Source organism: Melanotaenia boesemani, chromosome 19, assembly GCF_017639745.1.
Source record: "Melanotaenia boesemani isolate fMelBoe1 chromosome 19, fMelBoe1.pri, whole genome shotgun sequence".
Taxonomy (NCBI): Eukaryota; Metazoa; Chordata; class Actinopteri; order Atheriniformes; family Melanotaeniidae; genus Melanotaenia; species Melanotaenia boesemani.
In genome coordinates this window covers 25,016,730-25,041,280 of record NC_055700.1, presented here as the reverse complement: position 1 = coordinate 25,041,280, position 24,551 = coordinate 25,016,730, and the positions used below count along the sequence as shown (strand labels likewise).

General features: G+C 41.5%; 1 protein-coding gene across 2 annotated transcripts in view; it reads right to left on the bottom strand.

The window, feature by feature from the left end:
- Window positions 1–485: 485 nt before the first annotated feature.
- The window catches only part of LOC121629980 (amyloid-beta A4 precursor protein-binding family A member 1-like), a 30,819-nt gene continuing 6,753 nt past the window's right edge, over window positions 486–24,551 (bottom strand). For both annotated transcript variants that reach the window (XM_041969972.1, XM_041969973.1), the window contains exons 2-13: window positions 20,387–22,263; window positions 19,970–20,284; window positions 19,758–19,797; window positions 18,730–18,875; window positions 8,591–8,623; window positions 8,319–8,405; window positions 7,976–8,176; window positions 4,795–4,974; window positions 4,242–4,454; window positions 4,025–4,144; window positions 3,803–3,943; window positions 486–1,010 (exon numbers count right to left, since the gene is read on the bottom strand). In XM_041969972.1, coding sequence (XP_041825906.1) covers window positions 939–1,010; window positions 3,803–3,943; window positions 4,025–4,144; window positions 4,242–4,454; window positions 4,795–4,974; window positions 7,976–8,176; window positions 8,319–8,405; window positions 8,591–8,623; window positions 18,730–18,875; window positions 19,758–19,797; window positions 19,970–20,284; window positions 20,387–22,192 — 3,354 coding nt within the window. In that variant the 5' untranslated portion in view covers window positions 22,193–22,263 and the 3' untranslated portion in view covers window positions 486–938. The remainder of the gene's footprint in view (window positions 1,011–3,802; window positions 3,944–4,024; window positions 4,145–4,241; window positions 4,455–4,794; window positions 4,975–7,975; window positions 8,177–8,318; window positions 8,406–8,590; window positions 8,624–18,729; window positions 18,876–19,757; window positions 19,798–19,969; window positions 20,285–20,386; window positions 22,264–24,551) is intronic.

The window sequence follows — 24,551 nt, the reverse complement described above, 5'->3', positions numbered from 1 at the left end:
TTGAATCTATGTCACAAAGAATTAAGACAGTTCTGAAGAAAAAGGGGTCCAACCTGGTAAATTTGGGATTTCATTTGTTAAGCTGTTAAACAATTACAGCCATCCTGTCAATAAAGTTGCATTATGCGATAAATAAAGTCAAGTACAACCTTGTATTTGTAGACATTTGCCTCAAAAAACATCTAACAGCTTCTAAATTGAAGTCATCTTGTGTCCTTGTCCTAGATTGTCTTTGAGGCGACTAGAGGATCCGCAGTAAGGAGCGACATCGCAGTTCTGAATGAAAAAGGAAGGTTAGACCTGATAAAGTGGCAGGTTAATCTACACAGCCTTGCTTTATTAGCTGAACTGTAGATTGTAAATAGTGAAATGTTTCTTACATACCTCAATTCATTTTTTTTTAATTAGCACTGAACCTGTTTCATTATTTTTTGATTTCTCAGATGAAAACTTCTCATTGGAAAAAAACCACAAACCACAGTTTCGCTGCCTTTTCTTCTTTTATTCAGCAGAATAATACATGCATTCCTCTTTACCTTCCCTGCTCCCATTCAAAGGTCTTTATCACTCGAGCCACCCTGACATTTTATAGGTCCATCATGATTAGAGTACATTCAGATATTACAGCTATTTAACCAAAGCTAATATTGACTCTGTTTGCAACCTAAATATGCACAAGAAAAAACCCACAAAAGTCTCTTTGGTCAAACATAAAATGTCACATTAACACTCGGCCTAGTGAGATGATCTGCCTTCAGCTGTCAGACTGGAGATGTACATGTTCACACGACAGTCACCTGTACAGATTTAAGGCAAGTCAAGTGATATCAAAGAGGGCACAGAGAGGAGGAGGAAGAGGGGATTTAAAACAACTGGGGGGGGGGGAGTAGGAGAGACCAACTGAGTGACGAGATGGGAGGAGCGACAACAGTGTGTGTTTAGATGTAGACGGGCTGTTCCTGCGCGGTCAGCAGACGGTACATGGCTGCAGGCATCGTCTTCATGTGGATCTGCAGCAGAAAGAAACAAAGATGTTTTTTTTCTGGACTCATATCCACGTTTATGGTGAGAATTTAGCCGAGTACGGAAGCCCAGAGAGGCCATGTCTACAGTTATTTATTTTTTATACCGTAATCAAGAGTTAATTTTCTTTAAGTCTCGCGGTTCAGACGATTCGTCAACTTTTCTCATTATCTCACAAAATCTATAACCACCGGGTGTAGCTGGTTAGCACGAGATTACCAGCTTCGTTTGCTTGAGATGATCGAGATGAGATGAAGAAAATAAGTGGTAGTTGTAGTTTGTATAGCACAAAGTTAAAACCGTTACCAAAACCATTTTCTTTTCTTGAGATAGTGACATAGTTGTTTTTTTTATACATAAACTTTTTTACATTTTTACAGCTCTATTTTTGGGAAATAACCCAGTCATTTTATAACATATAACATACGTAAAGTAAAAGAATAAAGAAAAAGAAAGAAAAATAAATCTTGTACATACATTATTTTATTAAAGCCTATGGGAATTAGTTTAAAAAAAATCATAGTTAATTCCATCCTTTCTTTGTTTTATATGAAAACCATTTTCCCCAAGTCTTTTCAAAAACTTCTTCTTTCAAATTCAATTTATAGGTCAATTTCTCCATGTTCACAATTTCATCTACAATATTCCTCCATTGTCCACATGTTGGGATTTCAACCTTAAGCCAGTTCTTAGTTATTACTTTTTTTGCTGACACTCGGAGAATTTTTATCATATTTACATCATTTACTTGTACAATACTTTTTGGTATCTCATGTTCATACTGATTGTTGAGCGGATCCCAGAACGGTTGTATTTTCTCACAACTCCAAAAAATATGTGTTTGATTTGAATTCATATGATTGCAGAGTCTCCAGCATAGTTGTTGAATTCTCATTTGTTTAGATTTCATTTGGGGTGTTATAAAATTTCTAAGTTGTTTTTTCCAAGCAAATTCTCCCCATTTCAGTGATTTTGTTGTGGTTTGCTGAACTTCCATCAGTCCATCGTGTATCATCCATATTTCTTCTGGGATGTCCCCACCCAGCTCTCTTTCCTACTTTACTTTAACATACAGAGATGAATTTATTTTTGATTCCATAAGGCATTTATAGAATTTTGACACCATCTTAGGCATAACTTTATCGTAGGCCAATGCGAATATCTTTATTATAGGGTGTATATTTTTTTGTTACCTGTCTTGATTCGCTTCTCATAATACTCACACATTTGTAAATACCTAAATAAGTCTTGATTTGTTAAATCATATGTATCCTCAAGATCTTGGAAACTTCTCATTTCTCCATTATTGATCAAATTGATCAAATGGCTGTTATACTTTTCTCTGTCCATTGTTTAAATCTTAAGTGAAATTAGCCCGGTTGGAATTTATCACCATAGGCCACCACTTCAGGGTTCCAAGTTCTTTTCCCAGTTTCAATTGCTTTACGATCAGCTTTACCACAGTTTGTGGGTGTTTACAGCATTCAGTCGGGTTTCATGCTCGACCTTTATGAACCCAAGAATTTCACCAGAAAGGCTTGGAAGATGAAAGCGCACATCTTCTTAAAATGATGTAATTCTTCTTATAAACATGAGATTTAGGAGTGAGGCAGTAAAAACAGGCTGTAGCAGTTAGTACAAACTACCAGATGTAAGTCCTGAAACCCTGAAGGTCGGGAATACCTTTTATCCTTCTAATATTAAGTTCAGTCTATGAGGAACAAACAACATCTGTAAGAACAAACACTGAACTTCACTGCCTTTCAACAAGTAGTGAAAACATGTCGAACAATAGATTTAAACAAATCATAAAGAATAACCTAATTCAAAGATATGAAAGAATCAGTGAGGTTTACTGAAAACAATGTGTATTTTGTATGACTTATTATAGTTGAATATTATTATAATTGTGTATTATGGTTTGTGATGTTAAATCTAAAGATGAAATGCTGTGAAAGTTTCAGTATCTAAGTTATTATGTACAAAATGCCCTTTATTATCCAATTATTATTATTATTATTAGTAGTAGTAGTAGTAGTAGTAGTAGTAGTAGTAGTAGTATTGTTGCATCAATACATTCAAACCATCCTATATCTGGTTTTTTTACAACATCAAAGAGAAACTGGGAGCATTTCAGATGTGAAGCTGTCAGCAGCTCCTGGTTTCCTGCTGTTTTATGTCATCATGAATCCCTGAAGGATGACGTCTCTGTCCTTTTTACCTTTCTAACAACATTACATATGTACTCATTTCTTTAAAAAACATTTGGTTACTTAAAACTCAAGTTAAGTCAACCAGCTAGTTAGTAAATGGAGAAACTGTAACCAGTAATCCTGATACTTGGATCAATAGATGTTAGCTTCAGTCTCAGATCTGCACCTCCATCCATCCCTGAGTTATTTACAGAGCATAAAGGTTAGAAAAAGGTCCTTGGATCTGTGGTCACAGGTCACCTGCAGCGCTGCTGTCACCTTCCCTTCAAACCTCACGTCTGAAACTCAGTTTTTGTTTGACATACAGAAAAGCAGAGATAGAATGTTTTCATCTGATGAAAAAATATATATTTATCTGTAATTTATGAAGTCTTTAAATTTGACAATATCAGAAAATCCTTCAACATCAGTGGTACGAGTAGTTTGAGAACTACGGATCTTCAGGAAGAAGATGCTCCATAAAAAAACAGAAGCTTCACTTTTAACTGGAAATTTACAATAAATTATATTAAGAGATGAAAACTAGGAGGCCAGTTAAGGATAAAGTCTACAGAGTCTCCCCTTACCTCCCCCATGGCGTTAGACAGGATCTGAACGATCTTCTCATGAGGCGTTGCCACGACACTCTGACTGTTGATCTCAATGATGCGGTGGCCGACGCGGACGCCTCCTCTCTCGGCGATGCCTCCTCTCATCAGGCTGCAGATCTGCACAGTTACAAAGACGAGAAGATGAACGCTTATCTGAGGAGAAGGATGCTTCATCTGAGAAACCAGCGCTGGACTCACTATGCCGTTCTGGACGCTGAAGCCCAGCTGGTAACGGAGGTCTGGCCTGCGGATAAGCACCATGGTAACGGGAGGACATCTGACAATGTTCATCTTGATTCTGGATTGAGACTTCAGACCCTGAGGTGACAGGAATCACATTTCAGTCTAAAGATTGTCTCATAAATAAATGATTTGTTTCTTAAACATCCAACAGAACGAGTTTATTGCCGCTCACCTTAATGATGCTCTGGCAGGTGCTGAGAGGTAAACCCACCAGACTCGTCCCGTTTACGGTCATGATTTGATCTCCGATGTTGAGTCGGCCGGACTTCTCGGCCGGGCCGGCGTGCATCATGCTGGCGATGATGACGGTGGGGAGGATGGAGCCCCAGCCCGACTCCACTATCACCACGCCCAGGATCTCGCCTTTCTGCTTCTCGATGTAAACCTGCGCAGAGACGAAGACTGAAATCAGATGGATGCTGAGAGATTTTTCATGGAGAACAAATCCAGATGTGTATAGAGCAGCAGGCAGAGGGAGAGAAGAAGAGGAGGAAGGTCTGGGGTAAGACCAGGGTGAGCGTAATAAATTCACCTTCAAGCTGAAGTTAGAAAGGTTGCTTTTTCTAAGCCGGTCACACAGCTGTAACTGCTAACCAGCTGTTCATTTAAAACAGCTGGAAGGTAAAGTACAACTGACCCGAACAGAGAGGGGCTGCAGTCAAGGTCTATAAATAGAAAAAGTAAATGAAATCCTCCTGCATGCTGCCACCTGCTGGCTGACTTACGTCTCTACAGTTCTCTGACTTGGAGAAGTGGATGAGGTCGTCGTTGTACATGTCCTGAGTGTTGAGCAGGTCGCTGTACTCCCTCTGGCTCAGATCTTCTGGGTCGATGCCGTTGGCCCTGAGGAACTCCTGGTAGGCGACGCTGAAGGACTGACCGATGGACTGAGCGATGAGCTGGGCCTGAGAAAGGGACACAATTGCGAAAATCTAACTTAAAAATGATTACATTTTGAAATGCACCACTAGGTGCAACTATAGCAGGTCTGATCATTTGTTAAATATGCTTTACTTTTTCTTATCTACTGTCAAGCAATTTTAAGAGATATTTTTTCATCTCGTTTGGAGACTGTGATGATCCAAATTGGACACTGTTATAGTGAGTATCCATGGCAACGGAAAAACTGTTTGACAGCAGTATCAACTGACTAAGCTCCCTGACACCAAATTAGTGAGCAAAATAACTAAATCCTACAGGAGTTGAAGAGGATGCAGGTCAGGAGCAAGGCAGAGAGAAGAGAGGATTCAAAATATTTCTTCCAATCTCACAAACCAATTATTCCATTTCTTCTACAAGTCTGTTGTGGAAAGCGCAGTCAGCTTTGCAGCATCTGCAAATTGATGCAGAAGGCTGGTTCTGTACTGGGGATAACTCTGGAACTGCTGGAGCTCATTGGCCAGAGAAGAAAAATACACAAGCTGCTGAAAATAATGTACTATTCTTCACATCCTCTGCACAACACACTGAAGAAACAACAGTGTTCAGACAGAGGCTTCTTCAGGTGAGCACATAAAGTTACAGGAGATCATTCCTGTTATTGCTCTCCAGAATAAGACGTTGACTGAAAATTCATTATGATCATTTTTTTCTGGAAAAAAAACTAAACAATTATATTATCACAATTTCTCTCTGGGATTAATAACAAATTAGTCATCCAATGTGGTTTAATTTCAACCATTCTGATGAGACACATGGGAATGTTAGCTAACAAAATGGACAGGCGCCAAGCTAACAAGTACACAGAAGGAATGCAGAGGATGCAGTATTATATCCTTCACTGTCACATAGCTGGAGGAACATAACCTGGACTCTAATGTGTCTGTACAAGGAGGTCCCACAGTGCTTTTTTTAACTTGGATATGTCCCAGGAAAGGGATATTGAACTCTTAGCTGTAAGTTTACACTTTTGTCTTTTAAGATTAAGATCAAAATCGATAAGGTTCCTAGATAGCAAACATACGTTTGGCCCAAATATGGCCCACATCTGGAGTTTTGTTTGGCCCATATTTGGCCTTGACTTATGGTTTTGGCTCCATGTGATTGTGGCTGCAAAAACTCAGCAACATGACCAACACATGAGGCCCACTAGGAAAATTACCATAACCCAAGTCCAGGCTGGGAACTGACATCTGGACCAAGCAACACTTGCCAGTGCCATAACTGAGTCATAAGTAGCCCAGATTAAGCCCATCTGTGTCTGCTATCTGGGCTGGCTTTGTGTTGGGGACAGGAGCTTCTGGAGCTGAGTGTCCAGAGAAGAACACTGAACATAATAGACAATTCTTCATATCCTCTACGCAACCCAGTGAGGAAACAACATTGTGTTCAGTCAGAGGCTTCTTCATGTAGCTGCAAGACAGAAAGACTTTATTCACAAGGCTTTTTAAAGCCAAACATCCTGGCTAGAAATCTTTTTCAGCTTTCCCTATCACAAGAAAACTTCACATCAAAAGACATTTAAAACTCTTCTAACAGCTTTGCTGAACAGTGGAAGAGTTTTTTAAAATTTTATTTTCACCCTCCTGATAATGCAATTTGAAGAAAGATATTAAAGTCCTAAAAAGCATCCAGTAATGAGCTCATTTGACTTCACTACAGTCTTTTTTTTTACGTCACCAGTAGTTCTCATTAACCATAAAGTCAGACGAATTCTCACTCGAAAGCACCTTCAGATAAGTCACAGCTTAGCAATGCTTGACAACAGCCACAGTAGTCGAGAATCATCCTGTAGGGCTCACAGGACTGAAATCTTCCCCCTGTGAAACAGTGGGACAGTAAAACAACTAAACTCAGAGGGGTGGATGGATTTAAAAGATATGGATGCTTCATATAGGTTATCAGACCCAGATTTTTACATCTGGCAGGTGAGGATACTAACTGTTGCAGTTTTTCCCGATAAGTTTGTGTCTGTTATTCCTGGGTACATAATTCCAGCTTATCAACAGACCATGAGCGAAGGCTACTCCTCATTATTTAGTTTTAATAGGAGTTTATTCTGAACTGCAGGCTGGACAGTGAAGTCATGCTTAATAAAGTCTGGCATTTTCCTGCTACAAACAACTGACCTGACGGTAGCATATGGCGTCTTTCTTGTGTAATACAGTTTCAGGTTTACATTTCTGGATGCGTCAGTGGGCTGTAATTAATTAAAATAATTTTCCTGAGTCCATCTGATTATTCTACAGGTGACTCATTATTGCTTGAGACTATGCTGGATGCTCCTTTTATACTTAATCATGACACCCTCACCAGTTAGAAACTTTCAGAAAACTGTAAATTTTCTCAAATCTTTTTTCATTGTTTCGTTTCTGATATTTTTGGAGTGTGTTTCTGGCATAAAATGATTATTTTCCCTCTTTTCTTTTTTCCATACAATGAAGGTGGTCAGTGAAAAGGCTCAAACAGGTTAACAAATTACAGATTTAAATTTGTTTTTTGTATTTGAGACAACTTCCCAACTTCTCAGAAAACAGCTGTAACATACCAGAAATGAAAAATGCGACCTGGATATTTTCGGTTAAGAACAATTTCCAGTGACAGTTAATTTTCCTACTTTTATGTAGGTTTGTCTTACCATTGCCAGCCAGGCCCCGGACATACCTCAAGCAGTGGTTCAAAGTTTTGCTTACTTTTGGTTTAAGGTTTATTATTAGATTTCTAGCAGAGGGTAAGCTAGTCCTCCTACTTTATGTATTTGTGATAAGTTCAGCTGCGCATCCTTAACTTCTCTCCAAACCGAATGCAGAGATGAAATACTGATATTCCTCTAAGAACACAGCGACCAACCTATTTCCCAAGAAGTTTTAATACCATCAACCAACCTTCAAAATATGAAGGTTTTAAAGCATTTCTTGTACCAGATGAGGTTATGACTGAACTCTAACATGAAAACCTAAAACTCACGTCCTCGGACTCGAAGACGTGGCAGATCATCCTGTACAGCCTTCGGTCATCGTTGGACATGGTGGTCTGCTCGTCCGTCTGGTCCAGGTTTTCCTGTGCGCTGCGGGACCGGACCATTTTGCCCCTCGCCATGAGAACCACCATGTTACCAATGTCAGCGATGTAGGATATGGTCCTCAGGGGCAGGTCCATCAGAGACTCCTGGTGGTCAGAAACACGAGGTACTCTAAATGGACCAGTTTCCTACATAATCCTGAGAATTATTTGCTTTGTGTTTTGCTGAAGAAGAAATTTCTGACTGTGTATTCTGCCCTTACGTGGACGGATGGCACTATTTTTATACCTGAGTGTCGGCATTGAGGACTTTGATCCTCTGCGTGGACATGAACAGGTCGACCTCGGCGGTGGACGGAGCTTCACCGTCGGGGCTCTGCACAGCCGGAGGGAACAAGAAAGAAGAAGCAACATATCAAGATTTGATGAATCTATAGGCTATTTTGGGTTGTGCATTGCCATTTTCCTCCTACATCATCATTTAACCACAAATGTCGGCACAGACGAGTCAGCTTTGACATGATTCATGCAATCGCAGAGAAACACAATGAATCAGCTCACCTTTTTCCTGTTCTTCGCCTGCTTCTGAGCCGCCTGCAGGGTTTAAAAACAGAACACAATCTTAGAAAAAGCAAAATCGAGGCAGTGCTTTGAGACACAGCTTGTTCACTGCAGACTGTCTCCAAATGCCAAAGAAAGGACAAAAGACCCATATAGGTGTATGTATGTTATGTGTTTGTGTGTATGAGTGTATTTGTGGGAGGACAGTGATGTTGCTGTCTATCACATCTGACATCAGCAGGAAGCCGGAGGCCTCGGCAGCAAACATTATCAGAAGTTTCCTCGTCATCAATGTGACACGAAGCTCCCTGAAGACAGAAAAGGGACCTCATGTGTTTCAGGCTTGTGCCACCATTAGCTCTCCGAATTCATACCTTTCTGTTGAGCATCACGATCAGAAGGACCACATCTTTTCTCATGATTTTAAATCATGACTTATGTCCAAATTCAACCCTAAAACTACAAGCCATATTTGCTGCTTTTGATCCACCTTTTTCTAATGTAAAAATCCATTAATAGCCCAACCCTTTGATCCCAGTCAACACACAGACATTATTTTTTCAGGACAGCCTCAGTTGTCACATTATGAGGCTAAAATGATGTAAAATTAATGTATCAATAGATATAGCACCATAAAGACCGACCAAGACAACAAACAGACAACAAAACTGAATTTACTACTAACAGAACTTTGTAGAAATAACACACAGATCAACAGTGACCTTCTACACATCATTCTCTCAAGTCTTGGCTTTCAGGAGAAAAAATACTGACATTGAAACAAACAGAACAGATACTATTTTTACTATTTACTGTTATTTATGCTAATATTTATCTACTATCCCCACAAAACCAACTCCATCTCAGCTTGGTTTTGCATCAAAAACATCTTCTTGGCTTTTTTCCAGCCAAAAAAGACCATTATTGCTCTTTTCAGACACACTTTATTTACACTTGTTGATCTTTGGCTGCTCCTGATTGGACATTACCATCATTTTAAGCTTTCTGATTGGTGGAAAGTTTGACAGGAAGTGGCTTCATCATCATTTTCAGGTCACATTAGAGGTCTCTTGGCAACATAGGAGTGATAGTGATCTTTTTTGTGATGATAATGTGATAAATAATGTTATCATGGATCATTGTGGATTTACCAGATAGAGTCTCTAAATAAATTATAATTAGTGGCTGAATTGTAAACCTCCTGGGTGGGATATAAATTCCTGGAAAACTTTCTTAGATCAGGGATCTATCCATCACAATTTACCCCACAGAGTTACACACTAAAGCTCCTGAGACATTGTTGACAATATAAGTGAAAGCATTCAGGGATCTAGTGGAGTTTTAAGGGTTGGTGTACAAGGCTCTGATCTGCTGTCGTACGAGCCACAAGTTTACTGTCCATCACGAGAGTTAAAACTAAACATTTAGTTTTTATGCTCCTAACATCTGGATGAAACTACCAGAACACCTGAAGTCTGATTCAAAGCTCAGCTCTTTTAAATCAGGTCTTAAAAAATTTATTTGCTACAAAGACATTTTGAATATATTTTCTTGCATTTCTGAACTGACGTGATGATGATGATGATGATGATGATGATGTATTTCCCACTGAAGTCTATCTGTATCATATGTCTCACTGTTTCTCTTCAACAGCCTTGTGTATGAGATGTGCTACAACTACAATTTCCTTGCCTTCCTTGTTTGTGTGAGCTGAACAACATGCGTCAGGGTAGTTGGTTTTTGCTGTGAAGGCATTTACGTCTCCATGCACACAAACTGCATCAAAAATGCAAAAAAAATCGTTTTATGTGAGTCTGACGAGAAAAACCTGGTCCATTTCTTCCATTCTAACACTGAAATACAGGCATTAAACATCCCAACGGTTTATTTATCTTTTCTAAACCTGCTATTATTAAATTACAAACAACTGTACACTAAAAATAAGTGCTTTAAATCAACCTGAAACTAGCTACAACACTAATTAGCTACCGTTGCACATATACAACAGTTATTTGTGTTTCTGTACAACAACAATACCGAGAAAACTGCATGTTGTTGTTTGAAAGGGGAGTTGTTCTTTTAGTAATTTACACTGTAGCTGAGACAAACGAGTCATGGGAGAAAAGTAATCCATGCTAACAAATCTAACTGTGCTTCTATGACCAGAGCTTGTAAAATGTATCTTAAATAAGAAGAAAAAAGACTAAATGATGAGGAAAATAACAAGAAGATATAAGAAAATATAAAACAATTTAATCAATAATAATCAAAATATAATATTTTCTTCCAGTCTGTCTGATTTTGGACATATCATAGACACTTTAAGGAAGAATGTGTAGCATTTACTGACATCTGCTGGTCACATTAATAGCAACCTAACCTGACTACCGAGCCCAAAAGAGGAAAAAGGAAATCAATAAATCCCTCCACAGTTGTTTGATTAAACGCGGAGCCGTCAGTGGTGGAGGAAACAGCCGTCTAGATCTGCAGCCGTCTTTTGAAAAGTCAAATCCAACCCAGTTAGACCTCAGCATTGTCAAAGTCAGTACAGAAACCATCTATCAGTGTTTTCATCTAAAATTTAGGCTGCATTTGTACCGGCCCTGCTGATCAGGGTTTAAGTCCACAGCCTGGATGGTTTAATATCGCAAACCTGTAAGTCAACATTGTGCAAGCAAAGATGGTTTAAACCAGAGCCACACATGAAAGGATAAAAAACTCCTCTGTTCTCTGTGGAAAAGCTTCTTTAAATTTTTATAGTGGCTGATTTTATTGGAGGATTACGGTGTGTGTACTGTGTGATGTTGGATGTGAGAGGAGTTGTAATGTTTTCTTCTTGAGAACCTGTCTGTAAACTGTCTCCCATCAGGGACGATAAAATGACTGAACCGATATTACAGCGGATACTTGTCCGAGTCATTATACTGTCAGAAAACTGTGTGTGTGTGTGTGTTTCAGCCTTTGTTTCCTAACAACACCTCTGCTGTTGCGGGAACTGTGCAGTGAGTGAATGTGTGAGGTTTTGGCCCAAATCTGCAGGAGGTTGTTGTTTCTTTCTGTTTCCTTATGAAACTGGAAGGTTTTTAGTCAGATGCATGCTTTCCTGGTTTTTGTGTCCCACAGCAGCTTAAACATCAGGTGTGTTTGGAGCGAGGTTGGAACTGAACCTCCTGACGAAGTAACCTATGCTTGTTTATTAAGAGCGACTGAATAACAAGCTTGGTCATGATGGATCTTTTCCTGGTTCCTAGAAGTTCTAAAAGTAAAATGGGAGGCAGCACGCCAGTAATCGAGCCCCTCTCTGAAGAACAAGCTCCCAATTTGAGTTCAGGAAGCAGATATCCTCTTTACCTTCAGGATTAGGACCTACTCATGGACTAATTTTCCATAAATGTCAGAAACAATGTGGAAAAAAATTCAGAAAACAATCCAACTTGTGAAATGTCCTAATGAAGTGAACAGAGATGGTTTTACTGAGTCGCTCTAAATATTATTAAAGTTCAGATCTAGATAAAATGGTGTTGTTAGTAAGAATGTTGGGTCCATTTCAAGCCGTTCAATGACGGTAGATTCAGCTTGTTGATGGACACCCGTGCTCCCATCTTCACCTCCCTGGGAGACTATAAACAATGTTCTGTCTGATCTTCAGGTGGATGAAGCCACATGTTGTCCTACATACAGTCTGTCTGCTGCTGGTAACACCTGCGTGTTCACACGTTAGCGTGTGCGGCTTCAGGGCGGAACTGAGCATGTGCAAATCAGAAATCATGTAGGGAGAAATGAGGAGCTGGAGTTCTAAACCAGATAAACAGCATCAGACTGTTTAGTTTTTACTAAAAGAAGAGGAAATATAAGCTTCAAGCTTCAATGGTTTAGCAGCAGGTTGCATCTTGCTGTTAAATCACAACATGGTGAATTTCTTTTCCATGTCGTTCGGGCCTAATTTAGGGCAAACCTTCCTCTTATTTAGAGTCTAACCAAATATTTAGAAAAGATTAGAGCTTAGTTATAATAACCAAGGTAGTCTGACTTTATCATAGTTACACACTTTCGGATAGCTGCATTGAAAGTTTGGCTGTAGAACAAAAATGTAAACATTCAATGTGTTTTCTCTTAGAAAAGAATACTGTATTAATGTTTGATCAATATTTTTTATTTGGATTGCTGATCATTGAGCTGAAGTATTGTTACAGCTGTTTTACTTTTAAATAAGTACTCCTACATCTCTGATTCCTGATGTTCTGCTTCTACATGTGTCTTAAAGTGGTAATATGTCCGTTTTCCAGTGTTTGAGCGGACGTATGGATATCTGATATTTAAACTGTTTTAGTTCGAGCTCCCAGACACACACGGTATATCTGCCTGCCGCCATGTTTGACTCCTGACCTCTGGTGGATGCCACAGCGCATCTCTGTTACGAGCAGTCGCGTCACCGTGGTAACAGCTTACACTGTTTGACTCATCTGTCATAACATATTTGTTATGTTGTTTGTTTTCTGCCCGTTTCATCATGTGGCCGCTGTGCGTGCACGGATGGAAATTAGGATTCTCTGGACAGAAAACAGAGCGGACATGCTGCGAGCTTAGATGTCGAGCTACTTTCAGAAATTCATTTAACGATGTCTGCTTGTTTTTAAACAACAACTTAAATTAGGTTTAAAATGTTTAAAATCAGGCCATGTAATCAGACTGAGTTACTCAACGTCTCACATCTCTCGCACTCAGATCCACGTTTGAATGCTTCTTAGGCCGTTTCAGCCTACGGTAGCATGCAAAGGTTTGGGCACCCCTGGTCAACATTTCTGATTCCAACAACAGTTCAGTAAGTACAAGATAAAAAGGTATAAAGTTAGGTGACATATTCCCAATCTTTTACATTCCTGCTATGACAGAAAAGGAACCCAAGGCGAAGGTTGAGGAACCTGCTTGTTAGTGTCTAGTTTCATGATATTATTTAGATGATATTGTAGCCAGCCAAGAGTTTTTCTGTTTTACTTTGAGGGAGTTTCCCTCGTTCTTCTTGTCTTCCACTTTGGTCGTCTTGCTTACTAGGGTTGGGCGATTGAACGAATGTATCGACCATCGACGATAGGCTGAGCCATTCGACGATCGTTTATATAAGAGCGATATTAAGAGAGATATATATATGTATGTATGTACATGAGCCAACACGTTTAGTTAGCTACAACGCAGGCGCACGCTGTGGCTCGTGCAGCAGGTGTCGGGAGTTTTTTTTTTTTTTTTCCATCATCCAGCCTCTCTCCATACCTGGTGCTGCCTTCTTTCAGAAGTCTCGTGCACACGCGCACACACTAAAGGACCGTGCATAACCTCCCACCCCGCGTGTGACCTGCCTCCAATTGCAGCACCAATTTAGGCTACTCAAACTTAACAGAAAGAAAAAATGACAGAAGTAGGCTACTCGGAAATTAATTACGTTTATTTAATCAATAACCACAATGGTGGGAATCAAAGACCAACTTCTTTATTTTCACCTATAACTGTAGCCTATTTATGGGGTCTTTACAGTGATTCAATTTTTCAAACTCGGCCAAGTGAATGAAACAATAGATTAACCTAAAACAATAGAAAATAAAATTAACTCCTTGGGCTGGGAGCATGTGCGCTTCCATTAAAACAATAAATAACCACAGTGGTGCAAAAAAGATTCTGGCTTCTTTTTTCGTTTAACCTAGTAGCCAACTGCATTTACAAGATTTCTGTCTTAAACTCAGTCCAATGAATTTTTGTCTTCTAAATTGCTTCAACAGGTGTTCAGCGCGCAAAAAAGTTCTGACGTCACGTCTGCGAATATATCGCCTATCGCCATTTGCTGGACTGGCGATAGGCGATTGAAAAAAATTTACATATCGCCCAACCCTATTGCTTACACGTCTCTTTGAGGTCGATCCACAGATTTTCAATGATGTTTAGGTCATGAGACTGTGAGAGCTGTGGTAAAACCTTCAGCTTGTGCTTTTTCAGGTGTGTTTAGGCAGGGGTGTCCAAACTCTGTCCTTGAGAGCTGCTGTCCTGCATATTTTGGATGTCTCCTGCTGCAGCACACCTTAATCAGACAAACAGGTCAACATGCTTAGACAGGACTAAACATAAAGGTGTTGAGGTGAGCCATTTAATGTGATAAGGTGGGTTGGAGCAGGGAAACATCTAAAACTTGCAGGACTGCAGCACTCGAAGACCAGAGCTTGACACCATGGTTTAGAGCAGGGGTCTGCAACCTGCGGCTCTGGAACCACAAGTGGCCCTCTGGACCTTCCACAACGGCTTGTAAATTAGGGCTGGGCTAAAAATAAAACCTCTGATTTTTTATAACCAAATCCAATTTCCGATTTTAATAGATTTTTTTTCTTTTCTTTTACAAAACATAAACTTATTAAAAACATTTATTTGTTTATATAAATGAATGCCAGCAAAAATAAAGCATATAATGTCATAGCTTTTCCACCATATAAACGACTTCATATCTTACATAGAAATATGCAACACAATGCATCTGTGATCTCTTTCCATCTGAATCCTTATCATACAGGATCCACTGCTGAAATAATTCCCCTGATTAAGGTTGTCTTTTAACGAGGGTTTGTGGGCTAAGTTGACTTTGCATCGCATAGAGAGCAGCATTTCTCTTTGCAGTTATACGCACATCTAAATCCCAGGCTTGAGTGAAGGGTCACTGTCAGAATCTGTCAGACAAACACCGTTCTGGTGTGGATGGAGGGCTAAGTCTGCTGCTAACTAACTATGGAAAAAAATCCAGATTTTCATAAAAATAAATCTCCAGAAATGGAAAATTGGATTTATCAATTTTATCGATTAATCACCCAGCCCTACTTTTAATACATGGCTAAAAATGTTAAAGAACTAAATAATGTTTTTAAATATAGATATAATAACAAATGCCATTTTTAAGAGATTCTTCAGTTTTTTGAATGGAATAATTGAATTGAATTTCCACAACATAAGACACTAAAAGTGCCAGTAATATAATTTCTTATCTATTTTTCTTTTGGACGTTTTTTACATAATTTTTCACAAATATCAACATCCCATAGAAGAAAGTCTGTCTATCCTCTTTTTTAGTTTAGTTTTATGTTTTTCTTTATTTTAAAGCAGAGGTCACTAACAAGCGGACTGTGGTCTGCATCTGGACCCAGGCCACATGGACTGTCCCACATGGGCGCTTTTAGTTTAACTGGGGCAACTTTTGTAGTCTTCACGGCCGTGGTCAGGAAACACGCAGACCTACTGCATGTGAGTTAAGCCATCCCACATGATACACTCAGCCAGTTAAGTCTGTGAGGCTCCCGGCAGCAAACTTTGCAGCACAGGGCAGACAGACGGGAGTTTAAGAGGCAGGTAACAAGACGGTAGAAGGAAAAGGAAAGCTAGCTAGATATAACAAAGGCAGAGGTACAGACGACGGCGCATTTTGGGCTTGTTTTTCTGTCGCTTGCAAACATCATCAGTCGTGTGTTTTGGGCTTATTTTCCTGAGTGTAGTTGCTTATTTGGGCTTGTCCTGCTTCTGTTATGAAGCTCCTGATTCTCTCCCAGCTGTCCACAATGAAGCAGTAACCCATTGATGGGGAACAGGAAACGTGAATGCTGCATTCCTTTTTTTCATGAAGTAGCATAAACAGCCCTGTTTCCTTGGTTACCGCAGCGGTCAGAACCGGCATGCTCCTACCCACAAGCATGCACAACTTCACTTGACAAAGCAACAGTGACAATGGGCACTAATAAATAGGAAATATGTAAAATCTATATATAATAAAGAGTATGAAAGAGAGGGTGTTGGAGGGCGAATCATGCAGCCTCTCAAAGACCTTCAGTTTTACGGTCTCAGAGCAACATGAGGAGACAGTTTTTATTTGTTTTACATCTTTTTAAGATGAGCAATGTCTTATCCCTAACTGGACCTATTTAAATGTCACTTGTATACCCCTGTTTTAAAAACTAGAAACAGAAATAAATGTGGTTCTTCAAAAATTTCCTTTAGTAGATTTTCTCAGAAATTATAAGCTGCCTTTTCTAAACAAGGTCTCATAACATCTGTGGATCTAAACAAGTTTGATTTAGCTGGCTGAGGGAAAAATGGCTCTTTGGATTGGTTTAGGATCTTTATCCTTTTGTAAAAGCCATCTTCTTTTCTACTTCACCTCCTTTACTCTTTGGGCTTCTTTGGAATTTTTCCGTACTTCCTTCTACCTACGAAATGCTCCGTGTGCCATTGGCTGCAACACAACTCCGAAGCATGATTGCTCCCCCTCCGTGCTTAATGCTTGAACAGGTGCCCCTTTTTCTCCGAACATGCAATTGCTTATTGTGGCCAAACGTTTCTTTTTCACCTTGTTTGCAATAAAAACAAAAATAATAGTGCTTCACCTTTAACTTTATGCCTTTTGAAGGTCTTTTCATCAACTTATTTGTTAACAGTAACAGAAATGTTGACCAGGATGCCCGAATCTTTGCCTTTCAGCTGTTTACATTCAGCTGTTCGTGAGGTGTATTTAATGTAATCTCTGCTACTCCTTCTTATGTAAAAAACACCATAAATCCCTTTAGATTCAACTCTACCGTCTCTCTGATACACCCCATTTGATCCCAGAGAATGAAAGTTAAAACCATCTCCCCTCTTGTGATGTGTGTTTGACATCATCCACTGTGACTGCAGGAGAGAGCGAGGTCTGGAGTCCCCGCCGCCCTGCAGCTCTGAACAGCAGTTTATATAAGATCCAGTGGAGCTGAGGAGACGTTGCTGTAAGACTCTGGATCAGAGGCAGTGATCCGAAGATGACGCATTGTACTCAGAACTGGAGACGTTTCGCCCGCTGGCTGCGTTGCCTGCTGAGGGGTTTGGGACTTGAAAAGAGCAATGTGAAGCGAACCTTGGCTACATCCATGAATAATGGGGTCTGAAAGCAAATAAAAGGAGCTGTGACATTTAACATCCAAGCTTGTTTATTCTAAGTGCAGTTATTATTGATATTATGAGCCTATATTGTGCATCTTCACCTCTAATAAAAACTAAGACGAAAGCCATAATTACATGTCCTTGTTAAATATTAACAGACAGTGTAATTAGGGATGCACCGATCTGATATTGGCGTCAGAAATTTCAGTATCAGAGGGTCTGATACAGAGGCGTGGATCTATTTAGTGTAATTCGTGTAATTCTATGCTGTGCACTTTGAGTGACGTTGTGCACTAACGATGCACCACGCGGAGGCTCACGTTTGTTTTCAAAGTGGAGCGAGTATAAGGATCAGCCATACAGAACTTTTTCACACTTCCTTAGCCAACACATTCAATGGATACGTGCTTCTAAGAAGCCTGAAAAACCTGCATGAGCAGGTCACCGACACTGAGTGGTATGTGTGTGAAAAAGCTCGACAAGCTGGGACTATCCGATTTTTTAAGCTATTGTTTTATTCAGCAGCTTTTGTAATGGATGTTTAATTAAAGGGCTTAAAGTATTCCGGCACCGTCCCGGATCTCCGGCTTGCAAAGTGTTTGTGCCAAAAAGAAGGCGGAGACAAAGTTTAATAAGTTGATGTGTGCTAATGTGGAAGCGCTGCGAGATGAACGCAGCTTTGCTCTAAAACACATTAATAACCGATCAGAAGTTTATTTTAAATGTCTACCAACCAAGCTAGTGGTGCTATTGTTTTGTTTTTTTACCCTGAATTTCAGCTATTTTATTACATATTTTAATCCAGGTAGTCAAGACGTTGTTTGTTATTATTATTTTGCACTGGGTGTTATATCCTACTGGCTCTGACTGAACAAGGAGACGTTTTGTTCTATTTTTACATGTTTGATCAAGCTTGTGAAGCTTATTTAAGATTGTTAAAGTTGATTTAAGATTGCTGTACTGGTGCAAAGTTGTTAACTAAATAGGTAATCCAGTACATTTATATCTATTTGTTATGTAATGTGTTGTTGTTTATCGGTTTTATTTATCTCATTTTAAGATCTGACGAGGGACCGATGATTTAAACTTGGAAAGAGGATTTCTTTCTTTCTTATACTTAGTACTTCCTTCCTTCCTTCCTTCCCTCCACAGATTACGAAGGTCCATCATGACACAAACAGAATGAATGTTTCATCTGTTCTCACCCGGACTCTGCTCATGGCCTCCTGGGCCTGCTGCATGCGGGCGCTTTTTGTGGGCGTCCTCTCTGACAGCAGGTGAGTGCAGCCAAGGTAGGTCGCCGCGAAGATGATGCCATCAATTAGGTCTTCAGGGTCACACGGTCCTGGGACTGTACGAACCACATGTGGTTGTTAAACACACACACAGACGTGTACTAGAGCAGGGATGGGCAACTTCAGTCTACATCATACAACTTTAAGGTGCATGCCTTCTTCAACACACTTGAATCAAATGGCTGAATTCCCTCATTCACGTCATTCAGCTCTGCAGAGGCTAACGAGCCATTCATTTGATTCAGGTGTGCTGGAGAAGGGATCCATCCATCCATCCATTCATCCACCCATCCATCCATCCATTCATCCACCCATCCAGCCATCCTCTCTCATTCTGCTATTCTTCCATCCTCCCTCCCTCTCCTTTACTCACTCATCCAACCATCCTTCCTCCATCCCTGCACGGCTATTCATCCTTCCCACTTAAATTCCTTCCATCCTCCCTCCCTGCACCTCACCCATCTGTCCTCCCCCCTATTCTTCCCTTCCTCTCCCTTACCCCTTTGACCCTCCTCCTCCTCTCTCATTTACCCCCTCTCTCTCTCTCACCCACTCATCCCTCCATCATACCTCCATCCTTCCATCTTCCCTTTCCGCCCCTATCTCGTCCATCATTCCCTTTACCCTTCTATCCTCCTCTCTCCCTTATCCAACCATTATTCACTTCATCTCTCATTTACCACATCACATACTTGTTTCTTTGTTTCAGCCGCTATCTGATGTCTGATGTGTGTGGGGGGCTAAATCACATACACACACACACACACACACACACATGGATAGTCTTCCTTGCAACCTTGAAACGTACTTTCATTGAACCAGCAAACCCCTCACTGGTGAACATCACATCTGCTAATAACGAGTCTCCTCATTGATCCCCTCAGATTAAAAGAACAGGGACAGATCTGAGGATGAAAGTCGGATTTTTATAGACTCACCGTCAACAAATGTGGGAAAGGGAGGAAGAGCTCTGCGAATCTGAGAAAAAGAAAAAAAACAGATCCTTCTTATGTCTGCTCAAACACTGCATCACTCTCCAAACACTTTCAAATTCAGAAGGAATCAAATATTAGTTTGCCTCCTGTCAGCTCCTAATGAACTCCCTCTAAAGTTTCTAGTATTCAGGAGTGTTGATTCCAGGCAAACTAACCTCCTGGACAGACGGTTTCTGCTGGGGTGACTGGGGCTGGGCTTGAGTTTGCGACTGCTGAGGCTGTTGCTGCTGATGCTGACACGGCTGGTGCTGAGTCAGCGTTGGCGGTGCGTACTGTTGTGGCTGTGCGTACGTTCTAGTGCCGTCCCTCTGCTGGGACTGGTGGCCTTGGTGGTGGTGATGGTGGTAGTGCTGCGGGTTTAGGCTCCGGGAAGACTCGGCTCTCAGAGGACTGGTGTGATCCCGAAGAGGAACTGAGGCATAACGGGATGGAGACTCCGAAGCGGACTGAGAGGGAGAGTGAGGAGAAGACTGAGAAAGAGAAGAAACGCCCCATTAGCTGCAACAAACAAGCCATCAGGAGTGTAGAAAATACTCAAAAGTGAAACTGAAGTGATGTGAAGTCGTACTAACATGACCGGTTGTAGCTTGCAGAGGGTATGCATCCTCCGTGGGGCTGATCTCCTGTCTCATCACCCAGATCGGCTCCATGGGCTGGTCCGGCGTGTAGGGGGAGCGCACTGTCTTAGTCTTCACTCCCTCAATCGCCTCCTTGATGTCTTTAATTGCCAAGCTGATGGCGTCTCCGGAGCCCTTTGGAGGTTCCCCTGATGGATTTCCCACCGCGCTCCGGTCATTGTAGGTCTCACCCGAGCTCATCTGCCCGGATGACGAGGTCTTGGTTTGGGTTTGTGGTTGTCTGGGTGCCTGTTTGCCACTTTTAGCAAGAGGGCTTTTATCTGCGCTGTCTCCCTCACCATCAGACTGCCCGTCGTAATGGTGCAGGCGGCAGCCAACGGAGCGATCCGGAGGGGATTGGCGGGAACAGCGATCTCGACCCTGCCTTATAGGCGAGGACGGGGCCCCTTTCTGTACGTTATCCAGTCTGTGGCTAAAGGGCTCTGGGCGAGTCTCCTGCTGGGCCTTGTTAGGCTCCGTCCTACGGCTGGATTGCCGACGAGGCTCCCTGTGTAACTCAGGGTAAGAGGCCTTTAGGGGCTCGGGAAAGGAATTAGGATGGGATTTGGGCTCGGAGTACGATTCATAGACGGGCTCTGCGTAAGATTTTTGGTGGGATTCTGTGTAAAAGTCTGCATAGGTTTTTGGGTAAGACTCAGAACAGGAGGTTGAGTGAGACAGCGAACACGACTCGGAGCAATCCTCTTCCTCTTCTTCAGGCAGAGGGTCATTGTCTGGCAGAGAGCTCATACTGATGTCCTCACTGAAGTGGTCCACCTGGGGGAATGGTGGAACTTCAGGAGAGGAGGGAGGAGTTGGGGACTGGAGCGGTGGCGGGCTGTGGAGGGGTCCATCCATACTGAGCGAGGCGGCGCTCTCCGTATCCGAGCAGAGATCTGTGATTTCACTTCCCTGAGCTGCAGGATCCTCCTCTGCATTGTCCATCACGTCTTCTTGGTCCTCCTCCACCCTTTCAGCTTGTTCTGCATTGTCATGGCTGCCACTGGAGGAGGCTGCGATTAAGTCTTTTTGTTCTCTGTCACCATCTTTCACGTTCTTTGATTCCTCTTCTTGCTCAGCCTCATGCTCATGGAGATCCTCTTCTGCTTTAGGAGGAGCATTTTCAGGTTGAAGATGCTCATTTTGAGCAGCAGGACCAGTTAAGAGATTGGTCGGGGTAACCACGGCGACAGGAGTCTGGTGAGAAGCGCTGTCCTGCAGTTGATGCGTTGCAGGGTCGACTGATGAGCACGGCTGCTCCGGTACCTCTGCTGAAACACCTCTTTCCTCCACCCCAGCTGTAGAATCCTGGATCTCACTGAAGTGCTGCTTCTGTCTGTGGTTTCTGAGTCTGGGGTTAGGGTCGCCATGACGACGGTAGCGGGTAACAGCAGGACGGAACTGCTGTACAGGACGTGGCTCGGCGTCCTGACTCTCAGAAGGACCTCCAGGCGAGGTCACACCAGGACTCTGAGCTTGGCCCTGGCTCTGGCCTTGTCCAGATGGAGGTCGCCGGCGGTGACGAGGGGGTCCACGACCTGCAGGGTGGTGGTGATGACGATGAGGATGATGATGAGAATGGTGATGGTGAGGGTTCATTTCTCCATCCTGGTTGAGCATCTGACATGGCCTCCAGGACCGACGTGCATGGTGTTCGCCAGTGGTCCCGTTAGACTGCCTGCTCCTGGGAGGGGCCGAGGCCGCCGGGGGCTCCTCCTCGCCTGCCTCCCCCGCCGTGTCTCCCTGATATTTGTGGCTCATTAGTGAAGTGTGGTTTGACTCCAGGCTTCAGAACACACTCATCTTCAAAGAAACACCACTCATAACACAACCTGGGAAACAGAGAAAGAAAAATAAGAAATTTAATTGATGAGCAACACAAATATCTAATCAGTCAATCACATGGCAGACATGTGTATTGTTAGCAGAGTGTATGTAGTCATGTAGACATGGTCCCCATCTCTGAACACAGAACACGCCCAACCTTTAAGCAGATGGGTTACAGCAGTAGAAGACCACACCGGGTGTCTCCTGTCAGCTAAGAACAGGAAACTGAGGCTTCAATTCACACAGACTCACCAACACTGGACAATAGAAGATGGAGAAACGTTGCTGTTCTGATGAGTCTCCATTTCAGCTCCACATTCAGATGATAGTGTCAGAATTTAGCGTAAGCAACGTGAAAGCATGGATCCATCCAGCCTTGTATCAACCTTTCAGGCTGCTGGTGGTGTAATGGTGTGGAGGATATTTTCTTGGCCCACTTTGACCCCCTTAGTAGGGGGGACTGGGGTCAGTTGCAACAGGGGACGGTTGCAACAAGTCTTATTCCTCCAATCAGAAACATGCCAGAGTGATAACACTCATACTGCATGCTCAAGTAGACCCTCCCCCCACCAGAAACACAGATGTCACATTTAACATCTGCTGCTTCATTTTATGGAAAAAACTTGTTTTGGAGGTATGAAAGTAATCTTTTTCATCTGCTATGTTTTTGTCATACTGTCCTGGCCTTTTGTATGAATTAAACAGAATCAGAATCAGAAATACTTTATTAATCCCTTGCAGGGAAATTCATGTTTTCAGTACAACCCATCCAAGACTAGACAAAACAACATATAACACAACAGGAACTGGCAGACTGACGGAGCAGCCGTTTCTACAGCGCTCCTTGACTTAGATATAGGTGAAAGGTAACATTAGGGGAGTAAGATGAAGCTGGAGAGGATAAAAAAGGCATCTCCACACTGGGCCTAAGGGCCCATTATTGAGATACAAAAACACTCCTCAGTACATAAAGAACAAAACTCATACAATCACAACATCAGCTCATTAATCAAAACTTAATTAGGTTGAATCATTGTTTTGTTGACTTCTAAGTCACATTGTTAGCATGCGTCAAGGACAGTGTGTCTAGCTAGCAAATGATGTTCTGTCACAGTTGTCAGGTAGGGTACAGTTGCAACAAGTTGTTGCAACTGTCCCCTACCTAAGCAGCCATATCGAAACAGACCACACAACAGTATTTTTTAAAATATAATAATATATTTAATAATTTATAATAGTATATTATAATAATTATAATAATAAATAATCATTTTAAATGTATTATGTTGGTATTCAGTATGCCACGAGTGAGGAAGAGGGTTACTGAAAGAGGGGTTCCCCTCAGTATTTTGGAAGAAGCATCAAACATCATCAGCAGAAGTAAAAAAAAAGAGTCGGAGAAAAGAAAACCACAAAGACAAGTGTAAAGAAAACAAAAGATCAGCCAAAAAGAAAGAGAGAAGAGTCAGACTCTGCATGTCTGCATTGTGTGCCTGGAAAGCTACTCGAAATCCAGGGAAGTGTGGCTGCAATGCTGGATGTGCAAGTCCTGGGCACATAAAGATTGCACAGGTGGAGGTGATTTTTACACATACCATAACTGTGACTCAGAATGAACCAGTTAAAAAATCATTGAGCCAGCAGAAATGTTGGGGGAATGAGGGTTGGTTATTGCTTAAAAGCTGTGTCATTTTGGGGTATCTGTTCACCTTTTAGGAAACCCAAGGTTCAAAAATCGGTTTTTATACAGTTGCAGTTTTGTACAATAGATATATGTTCAATAAAAGTTGCATTGCAAATTGTTCTCTTCTTCCTGTCTAACAATTAAATATGGCGAGATTGAATAGCATCTGTAACATCTGCACATTGACCCAAGGTAGGCCTTTGTTCCACACATAAACAAACATAACTCCACTAATATTTGATTAATCTTATAAAGTATCATCATAAAACAATATTATAAAACCATACATAATTTCAAAATACGAAACTAAAGTTAATTTACTGTATTTTTAAAATGTTGCAACCGTCCCTGATTGGTGTTGCAACCGTCCCCATGGTTGGGGTCAGTTGCAACATCTGACTTATTCCATTCAAATAAATACTGTGACCGATATGTCATATGTACTCGTCTTTAAATGGTATGGGATAATAGTAGACAGATGTAAGTTCAACATATAAAAAGTTGGCACGTCTAATCCAAATGGTCTCTGATTAACTGAGAGAAATTAAAAAATTGTTGCAACTGTCCCCAGTCTCCCCTACCAACATGGCCTGGTTTAACCAGCACAGC